The 18329-nt window shown below is 39.0% G+C and overlaps 2 protein-coding genes across 2 annotated transcripts; one reads left to right on the top strand and one right to left on the bottom strand.

The window, feature by feature from the left end:
* The first annotated feature begins 1203 nt into the window (after positions 1–1203).
* On the top strand, positions 1204–3152 carry LOC102703478 (trimethyltridecatetraene synthase-like). The gene has a single exon (XM_040522407.1). It carries the CDS (start codon positions 1250–1252, stop codon positions 2852–2854), a length of 1605 nt encoding a protein of 534 aa, XP_040378341.1. The 5' UTR covers positions 1204–1249; the 3' UTR covers positions 2855–3152.
* Positions 3153–7562: 4410 nt separating this feature from the next.
* Positions 7563–16642, bottom strand: LOC102720127 (protein YABBY 2). Its single transcript, XM_006650289.3, has 6 exons — positions 16218–16642; positions 12473–12595; positions 10206–10332; positions 9017–9065; positions 8796–8871; positions 7563–7737 (listed from the first exon to the last, which is right to left on the bottom strand). Exons 1-6 carry the CDS (start codon positions 16290–16292, stop codon positions 7627–7629), a joined length of 561 nt encoding a protein of 186 aa, XP_006650352.1. The 5' UTR covers positions 16293–16642; the 3' UTR covers positions 7563–7626.
* Between the last annotated feature and the right edge of the window lie 1687 nt (positions 16643–18329).

Below are 18329 nucleotides of genomic sequence, written 5' to 3'. Positions count from 1 at the left end.
AAATAAGACAAATGGTCAAACGTTCTAAACAGAAAAGTCAATCATCTTACATTATGATTTTATAATAGGGAGGAGTAAATAGGTAGTCACAACTGATAGGTGTTGGCTCATAAACATATCTGGAGTTAATATAAAAAAAATCCAGAATATATACAGTTAAAATATAATTTCTTAAAATTATAACAAAACTAACAAATATACTATTCATAGTTAATTTATTATTTTTTTATAAATTGTAGAAGCCGTATTTGGATTTGCAAGTTTCTAGTGTGAAATATCTTGTATTATTCAATATTTATAATTTTTATAACTATTTAAATAATATGTAATAGATGTGTGAATTTTTCTTGGGATTTTAAAATCTATTCCCATTATGTGACCCGTTAGGGATGCAAGGTTACCTAGCCATGAAAGCCAGATCGGCCTTGAAGTAGCTAGTATCCGAGTTGTGCATGAGTTAAAACAGTTTGAACAATCTTAAAACAATGTTCAAATCAATCTGAAAAGCAAGAGAAAGTTACAGCAAAATATCCAAATGCCATTACAGTTTGCTGACCCCGATCTCATTTAGCCACCAGTTTGAAAGTCCTCTGGAACCCTGGAAGTCGGAATCGATCTGTGGTCCCTGCTAGCTTTAACCATTTGTTGCAGACAATATAGTCGGGATGTGAGTCGAGGGCGCAAAAAATATCGTGTGACCCAGAAATTTATGGGTAAAAATACACGAAAAATTTGTAGTCGGTCTTATCTCTCATTTTTATATAAAATCAGATGCACTCACGTAACTGTGTGTAGCTATGGCGTTGACATATGAACCATAGGGGTGTTTAAATGGGGCTAAAAAGTTTAGCCCCACGTCACATCGGATGTTTGGATGCTTATTATAAATATTAAACGCAGACTACTTATAAATGAGAGCTAATTTGCGATAAATCTTTTAAGCCTAATTAATCTATAAGCAGCGTATGTTTACTGCAGCATCACATAGGCTAATCATAGATTAGTTGGGCAAATAGATTCATCTCATGAATTAGTCTAAGATTATAGATGAGTTTTATTAATAGTTTATGTTTACTGTTTATAATTTATAATAAGTGTCTAGATATCCAATAGAAATAGAAATTGTCAGACATCCCCGAAACAACATGGGCCAACCGTAATGTCAGATGATCAGGTTCCTTTTGTTATACGATCCATCAACTCATGCACACTCCAATCAGAGGAAAAGCCGAGATTTTTTTTCACAAAAATGGAGGTTTCATCCACACTCTCCTTCAGCATAGCCATGTCTTTGGTCGCTACCTTCGTCGTCGCCGTCCTGCTCAGCAGCGTCGTCGCCTCCCTGCGTGGCCGCCGGGCCAGGGCGCTGAAGCTCCCGCCGGGCCCGCGGGGGTGGCCGGTGTTCGGCAGCCTCGGCGCCCTGGCGGGCGCGCTCCCGCCGCACCGCGCTCTGGCCGCGCTCGCGGCGCGCCATGGCCCGCTCATGCACCTCCGCCTCGGCTCGTTCCACGCCGTGGTCGCGTCGTCCGCCGACGCCGGCCGCCTCGTCCTCAAGACCCACGACGCCGCCTTCGCCGACAGCGCGCGCACCACCGCCGGCGAGACCATCACGTACGGCTACCGCGGCATCCTGCACACCCCGTACGGCGCCTACTGGCGCATGGCGCGCAAGCTCTGCGCCACGGAGCTCTTCTCCCCGCGCCGCGTCGGGTCCTACGAGCACATCCGCGCCGAGGAGGTCCGGGCGCTCGTGCGCGACCTGTTCGGGCGCGCCGGCCACGCCGTCGCCGTCCGGGAGCGTCTGGCCGATGCGACGCTGCGGAACACCCTCCGCATGACCGTCGGCGACAAGTGGTCGGGCTTCTACGGCAGCGCGGAGGGCCAGCAGTTCCGGCGAACGCTTGACGAGGCGTTCGAGGTGTCCGCCGTCGTCAGCAACGTCGGTGAGTGGGTCCCCTTGCTGGGGTGGCTCGACGTGCAGGGATGCCGCCGGAGGATGAAGCGGCTGGCCAAGATGTACGACCGGTTCCTCGAGCAGATCCTCCAGGAACACGAGGTGGCCAAAGCGGCCGCCGGCGACGACGGCAGCCAGTCTGCGGCGGTGTGTGACCTGGTCGACGTGCTGCTCCGTCTTTCCGACGAGGAGGGCGTCGCGGACTCGGAGTCAAGGCTCACGCGCGACGGCGTCAAGGCTTTCGTCCAGGACATCATCGCTGGCGGCACGGAGAGCTCCGCGGTGACCATGGAGTGGGCGATGGCGGAGCTCCTCCGCCGCCCCGACGCCATCGCCGCCGCCACCGACGAGCTCGACCGCGTAGTCGGCCGAACGCGCTGGGTCTCGGAGCGCGACCTGGCCGACCTCCCCTACATCGACGCCGTCGTGAAGGAGACGATGCGGCTGCACCCAGTGGGCCTCCTCCTCGTCCCGCACCACGCCAGGGAGCGCGCGGCGGTGTCCGGCTACGACGTCCCCGCCGGCGCGCGCGTGCTAGTGAACGTCTGGGCCGTCGCGCGGGACCCGGCGTCGTGGCCCGACCGCCCCGAGGCGTTCCTGCCGGAGCGCTTCCTCCCGGGCGGCAGCGCCGGGGGCGTCGACGTGCACGGGCAGCACTTCGAGCTGCTGTCGTTCGGGTCAGGGCGGCGGATGTGCCCGGCGTCCAACCTGGCGATGAAGGTGGTGGCGCTGGGCATGGCGAGCGCGCTGCAGGGGTTCGAGTGGCGGCTGCCCCACGGCGTGGCGGCGGAGGACGTGAGCATGGAGGAGCTGGTCGGGCTGTCGACGCGCCTCAGGGCGTCGCTGGTCGCCGTGGCGGAGCCCAGGCTGCCGGCGCATCTCTACGCCGCCGCCGCATGAACGTCGGCGACGGCGACGGCGAGCGAAGGAAATATCGATCGTGTGGTGCATGTGTCGGCCACGTAGGATGGATCGATCGATTTGGCACCTGTGGGCTGTGGACGCTCACAATCTCTGTGCATGTGGCAGGATTAGTTTGTCATCTCGATATGAAATTATACCGTGGTTTACTTTAGTGTACCAGCTAGCATTAAATCTATTATTTGCTGATTTCCTCGACGTGTCTTTTTATTGGTTATAACTTATAGCCAAAAATTTCAATGTAAACATAGTTTTGGATAGCTGAAGTTTATTTTTCACCGCAATCTATATTTTTCATCATTAGAATTTAAAAATTATCTGTATAGCTTTATCTATTATTTAAGACTCATTAGCTCTATCCAGGGACGGAATCAAGTATAGGGCGGCTAGGGCTTAAACCCTGATTAGGACATCGATCACAAGTCTGATTAGGACCCGCCGCCAAAAGCAACCCAGATTTTTTTCTTCGTACGCCCAGCCCAATAGTGAGCGGCAAGACGGGCCAGGCCTGGGTGGGCCGGAGCAGCCTACAACGTCGATGCGGCGGGAGAGGACCAGCCAACGTCTCGTCTCGTGCGTGAATGAAGGTGGCCATCGATCGATGGCTCGGGGCGCCGTCGTCGGTCGTTCTTTTCCCTTCTAGATCATTGCAGAAGAAGTAGAACACGCTTGCGCCCTTCTCAGCTCGGCATTTACCTACTGCATTTTGACTTCCATCCATATAGCAATAGTGAAAAGAGAGGATAATTCAAACTCACGGCCACATAATCCATCGAACCATGCGTAGACATAAATAAATTAGTTCAAATAATGCTTCCCATCTAAAAAAATTTTTACCCTATCGGATCCACGATATAAAACTTTCTAGCTTTTAGTAAATTTATATGGATGTTCATAAATCTATGTATACATACATGCATGCCATATTCATTGATTAATACATAAATCCAGATAAATATAAAAATTATTATAATATAAAATAAAGGGAGTATCATTAATTAGCCCTCCCCCCAAAAACATGAACGGTACCGGGTGAGAGTGTCAAACCGATCAGGAGGGGGTATATAGTTGGCAACTGTCGAAAGATTACTCCTTGAGCAGGGAGATCGGTAGATCCCCTTTTCGTGTTCTACCAAGGAAACGTGGGGGAAGCCGCATGCTGTGGTATAAGTGTAGAGAAAGTAAGGAGTATGTGTGGAATACAGTTGGGAGGGAGCTCAAGCTAGCAGTCCCATTCTCTCAGGCATGACTCTTTATAGGTATGATCTCCTTTAGAAACATTAAGAGGATATCACAGTGTCACGGATGAGATGACTACAATAACCTAATGTGAGTTAGTCTTCTTTATGGAATCGATGAGACTAGACAAAAGTGTCCCTTTTTTATGGAGGTGTCATAGACGTCCCATTGATTTTAATGCATGGCATACAGAAATATATATCATACACCACACGTGGCTAACATGATGTCCATGCAACATTGACTGCCAATAAGTACAACATTACATCTGGTAGGTGTAGCATGTCAGGGTCCTGTAGGACCCTCCAAAAGGAACTCAGTGTTAGGTCCCGATCTCCGCCTCACACTAGCAGGCATCGGGCTCTAGGCCACCCAACCAACCACCCTAAAGGAGATGCCTCTCTCGGTTAGACCTGAGGCACTGGCTGTGAATGCATTAGGCTTGAGGTAGCCCAACCTCTCCTGAAGCTGTTCTCGTTCGGACCAAAAGCGCACGACGACCTTGAAGGGATTAGACTGAGTAGCATGTCCCATCCTATAGGCAGCCCAACCCTTCTTGGAGGGTGGCCCGACCGCTCCCTTGAGAGTGGTTGATCTCTCCCAGAGGGCATGCCCTAGTTCTTCCACGATGCGACTCAATGGTTCCTATAACACCGCCAACGACTTACATGTATGGATTTATAAGTAAGAATCCAAACGTCATAGAGAATGGGTTATTTATAATTGGTCATGCTCTATAGTCTCATCTATATCTTCCACTTTCCAGACTTATCTCAGATAATACTCCCCCATCCCAAATTGATCATCATATAAGGTCTAGGTACAAAGACCAAAAATCTATTTAATTAGTATTGGAAAACTAGAGTCATAAATCTCAAGCTGCATGTATACATGCATAATCGAAATTTGCAAATCACATCAAAGCTGATTGGAAAGACGCATGTAAGAATTTAATGTGTGTGTTAATCAAAGAATTTTTTACACTACAATTAATGCATAATAGGCTCTCTTCTCTTATATGATGATCAATTTGAGATTTCTAGTTTTCTTTTATATGATGATTAATCTGGAATAGAGGGAGTAGCATCTAGGACGGGACCCTCTGATACGTCAAAAATTGCTCATCATGGATGCCAGACTCTGCACTAGTGCATATTTGGAAAGCTGGGTGGGATTGAGACATATTTCAGTATAATTACAAACTTTAAACGCCGTGTGACTGTACTGGAGTCGTTCTTGGATAGCTTAGGACATGAACACTGTTAGTTTCTGTGCTAACATTTACTACTACACACACCATTTTGATGTAGTTTGAATAACTCGATCGAATAATTCCACACTATAATTTTTTCTTATAAAATTCTGAAATTCTAGTGACATAGTAAACATTAATTTCTGCTCTTTGATATATAATTGGAAAACTGACTGCAACTATGGCTGCGTTCGGTAGAGGGCTGGGGTAGATAAGTTAACTTACTCAACACGTAAAACGAAGCAATAGATTATACATAATTAATTAATTATTAAAAAATATAAAATAAATTAATATAATTTTTAAAATAACTTTTCTATAAAAAATTCTTGTAAAAAATATACCGTTTAGCAGTTCGGAAAGCGTGCGCGCGAAAAATGATGAAGTTAAGTTATCTTAACTGTAGGGTGAACGCGGCCTATATATGTAGCTTCGCAGGCCATTCAATGCCTGTATATGATCAGCCACTGTTATCTTGTCTCACCACAGTAGCTGTAGTATACCAGCATACCTGCAAAGAAAACAAGCACAGGTGCATACATACCGGGCCGAATCGAAACGACCAAATTGGAGCCAGATTAATTGAGAATTAGCTCGCATATTGCAAGCTCGCTGAGCAGAGTCAGTGAGGCAGTGACCAGTCAGAAGAACCGTCAGTGATGAAGCTGCTGCTGCTGAGGCTCATGAGATCATCAGCAGAGGAGCTAGCTAGCTTAAGCGGCAAGATCGAGATTCCATGGACTAATTAATTAATTTCTCCAGCATATAAATGGAGCGAGCGTGCTGCGCGCGCTGCACCGGCCGGCGTAGGGCCATTTGCGTCATGCATGCGATCATATATAGGACGTCGGTACTCGTGGCCTGCCGGCCAATCGATGCCATCGCCACAGTCATCAGCTAGGACTAGTAGAGCAAGCAGGCTCCGGCTAAATGGTAAGATGAAGGAGTGATGTGAAAATAAGTGGAGTGTAAGTTAATTTATAGCCAGTTTAGATATAACAGTAAGAAACTCTACGAGAGATAAACAGGTCTTTTCTATAGCAATAATAAAGATCTAACTACTATATGTATATACATGAGCTTAAAAAAAGACTACAAACAGTCTATACATGATATGTCTCGTACATTGAGCTAGCTACTAGCTGCAGATGAATTAATTAATTGTTTGAGTGTGTATATATATAGAGATGTATATACACCTAAGCATATATACGTACAAATACTACTTCTGGCTCTCTCTCTCTATATATATATATATAGGCTAGCAATCAATTCCTCGAACAAAGATTAAGCATACACATATAGTATTATAATTCTCAGTATATTTTGTTTATTAATATCTTGATGACATGACGTGCATATGCTCCTGTAGCTGGCATGTTGTTAATTAAGTTAACAGACTGCGTGAAGCAAGTGGAAAAAAATGTTCAGCTGTTGAGCACTGACTGAGAATTAGCGGTCATTCATCTGTTACTAATGTTACAATTGCAATATAATTAAGAGGCTATCTGTCATAAACTGGACACTCTCCTAGCTAGCTTCACTGCATTTTTACACACAAATTAATATAATTTATACTCATATCTGTTGTTGCTCAACTAAAATAATCAAAATGGAATAGAAGAATACACTGTTATGGTAACTACTTTGAATTGTTGTACATATGTGTATCTTCATTATATATAATCCATAAATTTCAAGAAATATTTCATGCACATTGCAAGCTATATAGCTAGGCTCAAATTAAGTTTTACTAAGATTATATACTATAAAGAAGTATACTGATTGGCATTGAAAAGGGTACAGTACTATATGCAAGATATATATGATATATGCACCGTATGATCAATCTTGTGTATTGTGTAGATATATATATACACATATACACACACATACGGCCATTTCGAAATATTTGCAATCAGGATAATTCATTTCAAACAGAAAAAAAAGAAGCAACATGGTGAAGAGTTAATTCAGTCTGTCGTACGTGCGTGGACACTAATTAATATAAGCTGCATGCATGTATTCTCATTCATACACCTTTCTGATAAACTCATATATATATATATATATATATATATATATATATATATATATATATGATCACACAGAAACACGTACGTCTATATACTCGCTCACAAACTGACATATATAATAATTAACAGAAACAGATGAGCGTAGAATTTATCTTCTTAATTAAGTTACTTACAACTCGAAATCAAAGCACGTAGCTAGGGTGATCGATCATATATATGTAGTCTCAGTACAGCCTCTGAACTTTCTGGGGACCTGGAGCTGCAATGGCCTCGTCGAGCTTCTTGCTGCTCTCGTGGGGGCCCAGACCGAAATGGATGTTGGGGAAATGTGCCCACTGCAACAAAAGAAACAAAGTTAGGACGAGGTACGGACATGAATTAGACCAGTCTCAATATATAATATATATAGTTTCATAAAATATTTATTAAAACTATAAACTTGATAGCTAAGCCAGATAAGTTTTATGGGGGATGAAACTGCTATCTCGTCTCATGAAACTCTCTCATTTAATAATCATGCTAAGTCTGCAATTTTGCTGATGTGACATCCTATTTAATGTGAATGATACCCCATGAAACATGCATTGAGACTGGTCTTATACCAACTCTGTCTCTAAATATTTAATGTCGTTGACTTTTTATACATATTTGACTATTTATCTTATTTAAAAAATTTACATAATTATTAATAAACTTTTATGCATGTAACATCGTACTCTCTCTCTGTCTCTAAATATACTTTATATGGAACAAAAGAAACAAAGGTAGGACGACGCATATGAGGTGGTATGAATTATAGTATGATGTTAATTTTTAACATTGACATGGTCTCTTAAATATCCAACTTTGACTACTAATTTTTTTACGAGTATTGTACTATATATAAAACTCATAGATGGAGTAATTAAGTCGTGTGATATACGTTCAATGACCCAATATGGACTAACTATATACGGAGTATATTTTACTAACACTAACATGCAAAGTCAAAAGTGCATGCACTTGTGATGATATGTAAATTCTATCACTCACATGTACTCTTCCTATGTTATATATATATATATATATATATATGACACAGTTGACTTTCCATATTTAACCGTTCATACTATTCATAAATTTATTCAAATATGCAAAATTATAAGTTAAACGTACGTAAGCATAAAAATCAACGGTGTCATATAAAAAACATGGAGAGAGTATATACTACCATCGATATACATGCACACATGATCAAGCAGCTAGTAAGAATTTGCATTGTATTTTGTACTAATAAACGAGAAAAAAAAACGTATACACATATATATGGTCGTCAAGGTTACGCGATAATATTGATTTCCCCTACATGCATGTAAACGCGTGTTATATATATAAGCAAAAAATATATACTAACATTCTTTGCTGCTGTACTGAAGGCCTCTCTGTGGCTTATGTCAGGATTGTTCGCTTTTATCCTCCGGATTTCTTCCCTGTAATGTCATATACATTAGTGTACGTACTACTAGAAAAACGGCATATTAATTATATTGCCTCGAAATTATGAAATGTTATAAGCTGTAAAAGAGCGAAAATACATGGATCGATAATCGAAGATATTGACTAGATTAAACTCACTTGATAAATCTGTTATAAGCTGAAGGAACCCGCTGCCTCTTCTCTGGTGCTGCATGCAAGTTTTTGTATGCAAAAAAACATGTCAACAACAACAACAACAAAACAGAGAGTTTCATATGATAGCTCACACACATACACATTGTTTCATATATTTATGTACCATTTTTGTATATAAGGAGTTAAATTTTGACATGTATCAAATTTCTAATAGGACTCAACTGATCAATAATAGTGTGTTTGTGCCCAGACCAATACAACATTCTTATATTTTCAATTTTCGTTTTTTATTAAATTTAAAAGGCACTAAGGAGAAAAGAAAATGGTTCATCCCTCATGGCATATATATGAGAGTACCGGTACGTGATGAATACATGTACTTTGGCTAATCTATTTTCTTCTCAAATTGGCCTGAATTAATATAATGCTCTCTCCAGTCTCTTTTGGTTAATATTCATACAGATGGATGCTTGTGTCGCATGCTAATTAACATATGCATGCGCTCCAGTTTTTTTCGTAACATTATTTAGCAACAGAGATATCCTCTACTCAAAGTTAAGGATGGCGTACTTAATTTGTGATGGTGTTAGAATGCCCTACGTTTATCTTCTGTCGAGACACATCTACATGTAATTAAATGCCGATAATAATTCGTAGGATTTTGTTATTTAATTTTGTGTACATGCATGTAGATTGACACACAGTTGATATGATATTGCAGTTTTCAAATGAAAATAATTATTTTTCATTTTCTTAATACATAATATATATTTAATTGTTTCATAAACGCTGCTTCGGAGGAATTGCACCAGTATATATATGTTTTTATACATGCATATTGTATTTGTGTAATAAGAAGGAAAGCCACCGGTTTTTTTTGGGACAAAATAGAAAATATAAAGGCTTTAGAGAAGAAAAAGGTTGATGTTCACACACTTAATGTTCCTGAAACAAAAGTGATATGCATGTAGACCACTAATCTTTTAATTAGTTAATTAACCTGCATATATGTATGCACCCAAGATATGCATGTATATGCGCATTGTATGCATGCCTAATGAACATTTGCACTGTACTTCTGAATTTGTAAGATTCGGCTGTGTTTCATAGAAAATCAGAAATTACTAGAAATATGATCACAGTGGAAGAATATATGTATGACTTTATTGCTATTCATACGCAATTTTCTTACGTCGCACGTGCAGCATATGCTCCGTGTCATTTTTTGAGAACATCATTGGAACCCGGCCGTATCTGGAAGATGAGCCATATTCAGAGTAGTTTTCACGGAAACTGATATTGTGCATCTTCAAATTCTCCTGAAAAAAATGTAATAAGCAAGTTAGACGACTTGTTAATTAGTGTGTGTAAGTGGATACCATGGTTCTGTTCTGTTTATAACAAAAGATGAAATATTATCTGACATTTTGATAGCTATTTAATGGTATAAATGATAAAATTAACTACTATAAAGTTGAGAATCTATTATAGAAATGTAAGATGGTTAACTTCTGCATATAAACTTCTTTATAAAAAATACATCATTTAACAGTTCGGGAAGTACACGTGCAAAAGTTGAAGAAATTTATGAAAATAAGTTGTATAAAAGAACACAACCCACATCAACAAAAGAAATATAATAAACTATAACATCGAGGGGTTACTATTTATTTTTAAAAGTCTGCAAATTGTTTGTTTTGTGAGGAAATTAACACGACCGAAGAGCTCTCTCATATCTCTACTAAACATGCGTGACCAGCTCTAGACCACTAACGAATTTGACAAATTAACCAATTTGTACATTCTAGAGTACATAATGAATATATATGATATCTCTTAAATTATATGAGATTATTGGAATAAGCATAAATTTAATTGTTCATTAAAAGAAATTAAGGTAATCTCAATACTCGTGTATAGTGCTTATCAACACCTCATCAACAGATTATTCCTTTGGATAGTTTTTCTGGGCTTGCAGAGGGAATTACGTTACAAGTAAGTAATGAAGAAGGGTACGTTTAAGAATAAGAATCAAACCACAAATTTGAGGATCAGTCAGAAGGAACAATCAGGATTACGTGTATCAAACCTGTAGTAATTGCACGAATTTGGAACTAGCTCGTGATTTTTATATTGATATAGAAACATAATCGACGACTAGCTATAATCGCGTCTACCGTTCCAATTATATATTGTAGCTGATAAAAACAAATGCAAAACATCTTTAATAACCCTGCAGGATTTGACAAGGGCACAAATCACGTACTATAAGATCGGTTGTGCTATATATATTCCCCCTGTTTGATAAATTAAATCGTTTTGGACAAGGTTAAAAATATTTTTTGACTATTAATAACAGTAAAATATTTAATTCAAAATACTAGAATAACATGTATAAATAAATCTTAAAAATACTTTAACAAAAATTGAAAATATTTATAATATATATGTACATATATTATATTGTGTAATAAATCATAGTTAAAGATAAATTTTGGAGACTCTATTTATCCAAAATGATAACACCTTATGGAGTACTGGCTTGGTATGTATTTTGGCATGTGCAAGAGCTTTCCTGTGATCAAACAGTGTTATGCTTTAATTTGTCTCTGCTGTAGTATATATGTAAAGTATTCAAGGCTGACATGACCCATGCATGCATGCATATATGGTGGCTTTCTGTTTTCTCAGCTACAACAATCTATAGGTAGGGCAAAAGTTTGGCATCTACAGTACTAACAGTACATGAGAGTAGTTTGGCATCTGCGTGTGTTTTTACCGGCCGGCTGGATGCGAAGAATGCTCCGTACCATGCATGTGTGTGTTCTTTCTAGCTCTAGCAATATAACGGTTATAGTTATAGGGTGTGATCGGAAAAGACCAAATGCTATATTTAAAAACAGATAATTTGTTAATAAATATTATATATATTCTTAACGATTTAAAAGCTAAGGCGGAAAAATAAGGTTTGGTGAAACAAAACCAAATTCAGCTCTAAATTTAAGGTTAAAAATTTAAATTTTGGCTTATAGGATAAGTAGAAGCGAAAAGATAAGGGTGATAAAGTTCCATTTGTTAAAGAAATATGTATACCCCCTCTTTCCTAGAATATATAAGGAGTTATAGATGTGAACACATATGAACTAAGGTACGAATCTGGTAGAAATAAATTTGAAAATGTTATGATTGGTTTAGAATAGAAAGTCAGTGCAAAACTTTAGTGGGTAAGTTTGTTAGGTGAAAAACTTTAGTTGAGAAGTTTGTGTGATTGGTCGAAAATATAATACCTAAATAGAAGTTGTTAGATTTTGGGATAAATTTTGAATGTTGAGACTTGAGAATTGTTATATTTTTGGAGGCGAAGTGGGGGGGGGGGGGGGGGAGGGGAGGAGGGTTAATATAATCCTTGAATGCACCCATAATTTCATGCATTGAAGACTGTGTAGTATTTGTGTCAACCTGTAAATGATCTTCTGCAGGAAGTGATTGGACTAATCCTCTCAAGTTCACTGACAGCAGGCTAGTGCAATGGCCACAGCGGACGGTCACGATGTTTAGCATGCTATTGCTTGGAACACTGACCTGCAGATTGATCACAACAATCAGTATATAACTTAACATGTAATTCCGGAAATTTATAGTCAAGAAAAATAAATCTAGTTATATGTGCTTTCAAGGAAGAAATACAATTAGTGAGTCGTAACACATGTAGTACTATATATATTGCAGTGTTATAAATTTGAGCGTGTGTACTACAAATGCAAGAGCTGGAGCAAGCAGAATAAAGAGTTGTAAAAAAGCACAGCACATTGATGTAACAAATGCTAGAACCCAAAGGAGTATTTTTTGCATTCACAAAAGAATCTAAGTAATAAAAATCAAATACCAAAGGTAAATATGCATGTTCAAAAGGCTGGTGTGGACTGCAGATACACATAAATACACAGCTATAGATTTAGATCTGGATAACTGTTCCTCCATGACTTTTATCAGGGGCTCTGCTGATCATGAATATCTGATCAGATCAGAATTGGGGCACCCTTTTCCAATGCCTGCACACATACATACATTGGTCCCTCTTGCCTTTCCAATTTTCTCCCAAACTTTCCTCCCCAACCTGAAGAGCACAGGACCTGCTTTGTTTGATTCCTCCTCACATTCACTGACTTTTTGTGCACTCACTCCCATAAGAAAGAGAGCAAGAAATGTAATTAACCAAAGTGACTGAATGAATGAATGCCCTACAAATGATTGTGTGTGCTCCCATGAGGGAGTTAGCTCAAATCACACTTCACTCACTCCATATATACATATCTAGCCCCAAAAGGGCTAGCTCTAGTTGCTGGTTGTGACACAAGCAAACAACTTATACTACAACGTATCTTGGTGACCTTTTTTTTTTAAAAGGAAGAAACCATGCATTTGCATGGTATGTCATGTCATGCCTCTCTGTCTGGCCTCTCCACAGGCTAAATATACTAGTACTAGTAGAAAATCATAAAGGCTTCAGCTACATGATGCATGAACAGTGCAGGAAAGAAAGTTGCTAGCTAGAGACAGTGACCCTTCATGCAGAAGCCAATTCACTCTCAAGCACAACCTGCATGCATCTCTGTGTGTGTGTGGTGGTACATTTCAGTGGGTCATGCATATGCACAAGATCAATCCCCCTTTTTACATCTTTTGGTAGCTAGGAGAGAGCAAGATGCATGACACACATATAAGTATTGGAGTTGCAGTAATGTTCAGACAAGCTGGTAAGAGATCCTGTGAAAGATCATGCATGCATCCAAGCAAATATATGCAGCTATATATATATACATAGATATATAGGGGTTGTTTAGATGGGGCTATACTTTTTAGCCCCATGTCACATCGGATGTTTGGACACTAATTTGAAGTATTAAACCTAGACTATTAATAAAACCCATCCATAATCTTGGACTAATTCGCGAGACGAATCTAATGAGCCTAATTAATCCATAATTAGCCTATGTGATGCTACAGTAAACATTTGCTAATTATGGATTAATTAGGCTTAAAAAATTTGTCTCGCAGATTAACTCTCATTTATGAAATTAGTTTTTTTATTAGTTTATGTTTAATACTTTAAATTAGTGTCTCCGATGTGACTAGGGACTAAAAATAAATCCCTAGAAACAAACAGCCCCATAATCTACGTGTACTACACTTAATTAGATCAGCCATTGACATTACAGTAGCCAGTACGTACGTTTGTACGGCTGTCCAATATATTTGTCGTTGGTGTGTAGGAGAGATTGATCGATATCGTCTATAGCTAGTAAAAGATGGCACTGAGAATTGAAACTCTGAAAGATTATTCCAGATAATATATGAATTGCTCATCGGCATGTAACGTTGATCAACAAGATAAATAGGAATAGACCGTATGCATGTAATTGTGCGAATGAATATTTTATTTACGAGTTGAGAGTCGAATGGAATACTAGTTAAAGAAATAGTCGGCTTAATTTCATTGAGAGAAGTAGGAAACTAGAGATTTATTAAGATGTATGTGTACACGAATTTAATTACGACATGGGTATAGCAGCGGTAGAACTCGCCGCCCATGCAGAATCAATACGAGCAGCGTTTGTACTGCTTCAAAACCAAGGAGTACACAAGATCCAAAGAAGAAGAAAAAACAGGAAAAATAGGAAAAAAATGTTTATAAATTCCAGATAATAATATAATAATATACGAGTTCCTCATCGGGATTAGCTAGTTAAAAACATCGATCATTGATGACCACTACTCACTTGGTCTTAAAATATACTTGCTATTTTGGGCTACGTATCTGCACAAGAACGGAAGCAGTATACAGGTTAACTGATTTAACGCTGGTTTTGGGTGAAGCTAGCTGACCAGCTCAAGCTCAAATTAACCGCCTTTATTTTTTATTTTTTTATTTTGCATGAACATGTGCAATAATCTTTGCCTTGCCGTTGCTGGTCGGTGCTTCACTTTAAAAACTGTATACTTATCCGTAATCAATCCATTAATTCTGTACTCCTTTATCTCATATACCATGCATTGAACAAATTAACAAAGAGCAACCAAGAAACCCAAGACATATGTAGCACGGGAAGAGCGTTCGAATGAGTGGAAAAGCAAGGTAAAACACACGATCGAATATATATCAAATGATTTAATTTGCACCTTCTTGTAACACAGCAAGGTTTCTGAGAGTATTTTATTTTTGTAAGGTTGTCTGAAATTAAGAAACCAAACATGTTTAGTAAGGTTAATTTGTGCCTAGAGGGAGAGTAAGATGGTTTAACCAATCTAAGAGGGCATGCAGGAGAACAATACACAATATTTTGCACACTGATTAAAGTTATGGTTATTATTGCATGCTGTTTAATTTGTAGCAATTAGATTATGTTGTTAAAACTGTTCATAACTGAGATACTTGTGGTAGCCATATATCGTACAACTGTCGGTTAGAGAAAATCAACTGCACTTCATGTAAGATCGATCTAGCAGCTACGCTAGATTAATTCTCAGGTAAACTAATAATCATGAGAGAGAGAGAGAGAGAGAGAGAGAAAACAAGGATCGATGAGCTACTCTAGTTAGCAATTAATTGAGAAGTTCATCAAATCTGTCAGGTAATTGAACACATATAATCATGGTGCAAAGAGAGAAGCAGATCAATTTTAGATCATCATGACCTTTAGTGCCTTCTTCGAAAAAAAAAAATCATGACCTTTGCCTCGTCCATTCAAGCATATATGTCCATGACTCCATGGTAGACTAAATCAAAACTAAGAGAGGTCGACAAGCTCCTTTTCAGAGAAAATCGAACCAGAACTAATGAGTCGAAAACGAAAGGAGGGGAAAGCTATCTGAACTCTGTCGCAATTAAGGAAAGAAAACGAAGGGTAAACCAAACAATCAATTAAAGAACAAATCAAATCTCCTTGCAGCATGGCTCTCTCTCGTCAAATTTTTAAAAAGGCAAGCAAAGCACGAACTGCCCAAATCACTACACACTAATTAATTCTCAAGAAATAGCCTAGCAAACAAAATCATCCCCTATATATATTTGCATCGATCTCTCCCTTGAAGCCAGATCTGCAGCTAGCTGAACTTCATGGAGAAAAGAAGAGAAGAGGCCAAGAAGGAAAAGGGAGAGAGAAAGAGAGAGGGAGAGGAAGGGATCAGAATTCAGACAAATTACCGCGAGAATTGTGTTGCAGAAGTTGCAGTGCACGTAGCACACATGGTCCGGCGCTGGCACGATCTGTGCCGACATTCCTCCGGCCCCGACGACGTCGCCGGCCCGCCTCCCGATGTGCCTAATTGCTGGCTGGCTAGCTACCAATCAAGAACAGCGGGAGGAAGAAGAAGAAGGAGAAGGAGAAGATGAAGACGAAGAAGCAAAAAAGAAGGGGCAGGCAACAAGTAAATCTTAGGACGAGCAGCAGTGGATTTGAGGCATATTGCCGATTAGAGAGGAGATACAGTTTGCTAGATCTGGCTGTCTGTCTCTGACGATACTACGACTGTTTGCAAATACAGAGATAAATATACGCGGTATAAGAAGGGAGTGAGCTCATGGCCTTCCTCCTATGATCAGCTGGTTTAATTAATTAATTGTAGCTCAGAGAGAGAGAGAGAGCTTGGTGGTGGTGCAATGGGGGAGATTAGGGGAAAAAATATATGGGGTCCTTTAATCTATGCTCATATAAAAAGTAGTAGTGGTGATAGTGAGTTTTATAATTTATCCCTTAAATTTTTTGATATTAAAAATCAGTTAAATATATATTGATATTTACATATAAGTTTAAATTAAGCTGACTATTTCATATAAAAAATTTGATAACACATTATAAAATCCATAGCTATGCACGTGTATTTAACTAGTTTGATATGATGCGTGGCTCATGTGAAGGGGCTGGATCGGAGGTGGAAAATGCTATAGTAGCTAGCTAGCATGATTGCAACAATGAATGGTTGGGGGGCTCCCTCTTTTGTACCCTTGGATGGATTGGACTGTCTGCATGTAACTACTCAGCAGCCACATGTCATGTCAGCATAAGCTGGTCTTTAATTATATATCTGCTTCGATCTGGAATTTGAATTTTGAAAATATTTTAGAGTAGATTTTAGGGATTTCTAGTTGCGTTTATTTTTTAATATTTACTTTAGATCGCTCACGATAATTATATAAAAGCTTCATTTATAAATTATACATTGTTTGGTTGCTATAGGCGTCCGTCACGTCTTATAATTAGACATAGGAGACATGATATGTGTTAATCCATCAAGTATTAAAATTCTCAATAGCTAGCTCGAAGGGGATGTTTCACATCTATTATATATATATGTAGTGAAGCAGACATGTTTGAACTGTTATCATTTTGAGAAATTTTGTGTTTCTAATATTCATGTGACGTATTATTCATATGTATGGGCATGAATTCATACAAGCAAAGATATGGGATAATTGTTTGGCTTTTTCAGAAAAAACCAAATGATAGATTATAAAAAATGTGAATAAAACTTTATATACGTATTCTTAGCATTCTAAAAGCAAAGCTGAAAAATAATTTAAAAAACATCAAAATCAACTGCAAATTTAAACTTTGGCTTATAAACATATATAAACAGAAGTGAAAAGATGAGACCCATAATTCGGAATAAAATACATTTTTAAATGCCATACATTCATTGTTTTCTTTTCAATAGAGTACATTTAACTGGCACACGTACTCACACCATACCGACGCACATGCATGTTCTCTACGCAAGCTAGGATATTATTGGAGGCATCAAACACCATTTGCGCACGAGCATGCTTACACAAGTATGCGCGTGCAATCTTCAAACTTATAAATCTAGAATTATAATCCTGATAGAGGCTGGATGTACAACTTCACCAGTTAGACATGTAATAAGATCTACTAAAAGATGTCTCATGCTTTTGTCATCACTATAGAAGTTATAGAATGACCTTTTATAGGAATATATGCTTTTATTACTGAAATTCAAGAAAACTAAGAATTTTTTTTTGGGGGGGGGGGGGGGACGTGTGATATATATATGAGAAAAAACAAATAATTTCCAAAATCTCAGGTTGGTTCCTAAAAAAATTGCTATACATGAGATTTTCTTTTGAATATCTTTTATTCTTCTAAGACTACACTTGTTCACCAGATATTCACACTGTTGGAATGATTAGTTGTGTGTTAACAATTCATCGTTATCTTGTTACCATGTTGCCCATGGTTCATCCTCTACTTTTATTTCAAAAAGGCAGAGAATTTATCAGAAATGCTTTGATAACAAA

This window comes from Oryza brachyantha, chromosome 3 (genome assembly GCF_000231095.2).
Source record: "Oryza brachyantha chromosome 3, ObraRS2, whole genome shotgun sequence".
In the NCBI taxonomy this organism is placed as follows: domain Eukaryota; kingdom Viridiplantae; phylum Streptophyta; class Magnoliopsida; order Poales; family Poaceae; genus Oryza; species Oryza brachyantha.
Note: the sequence above shows the minus strand (reverse complement) of the source record. Positions and strands in the feature narration are given on the sequence as shown.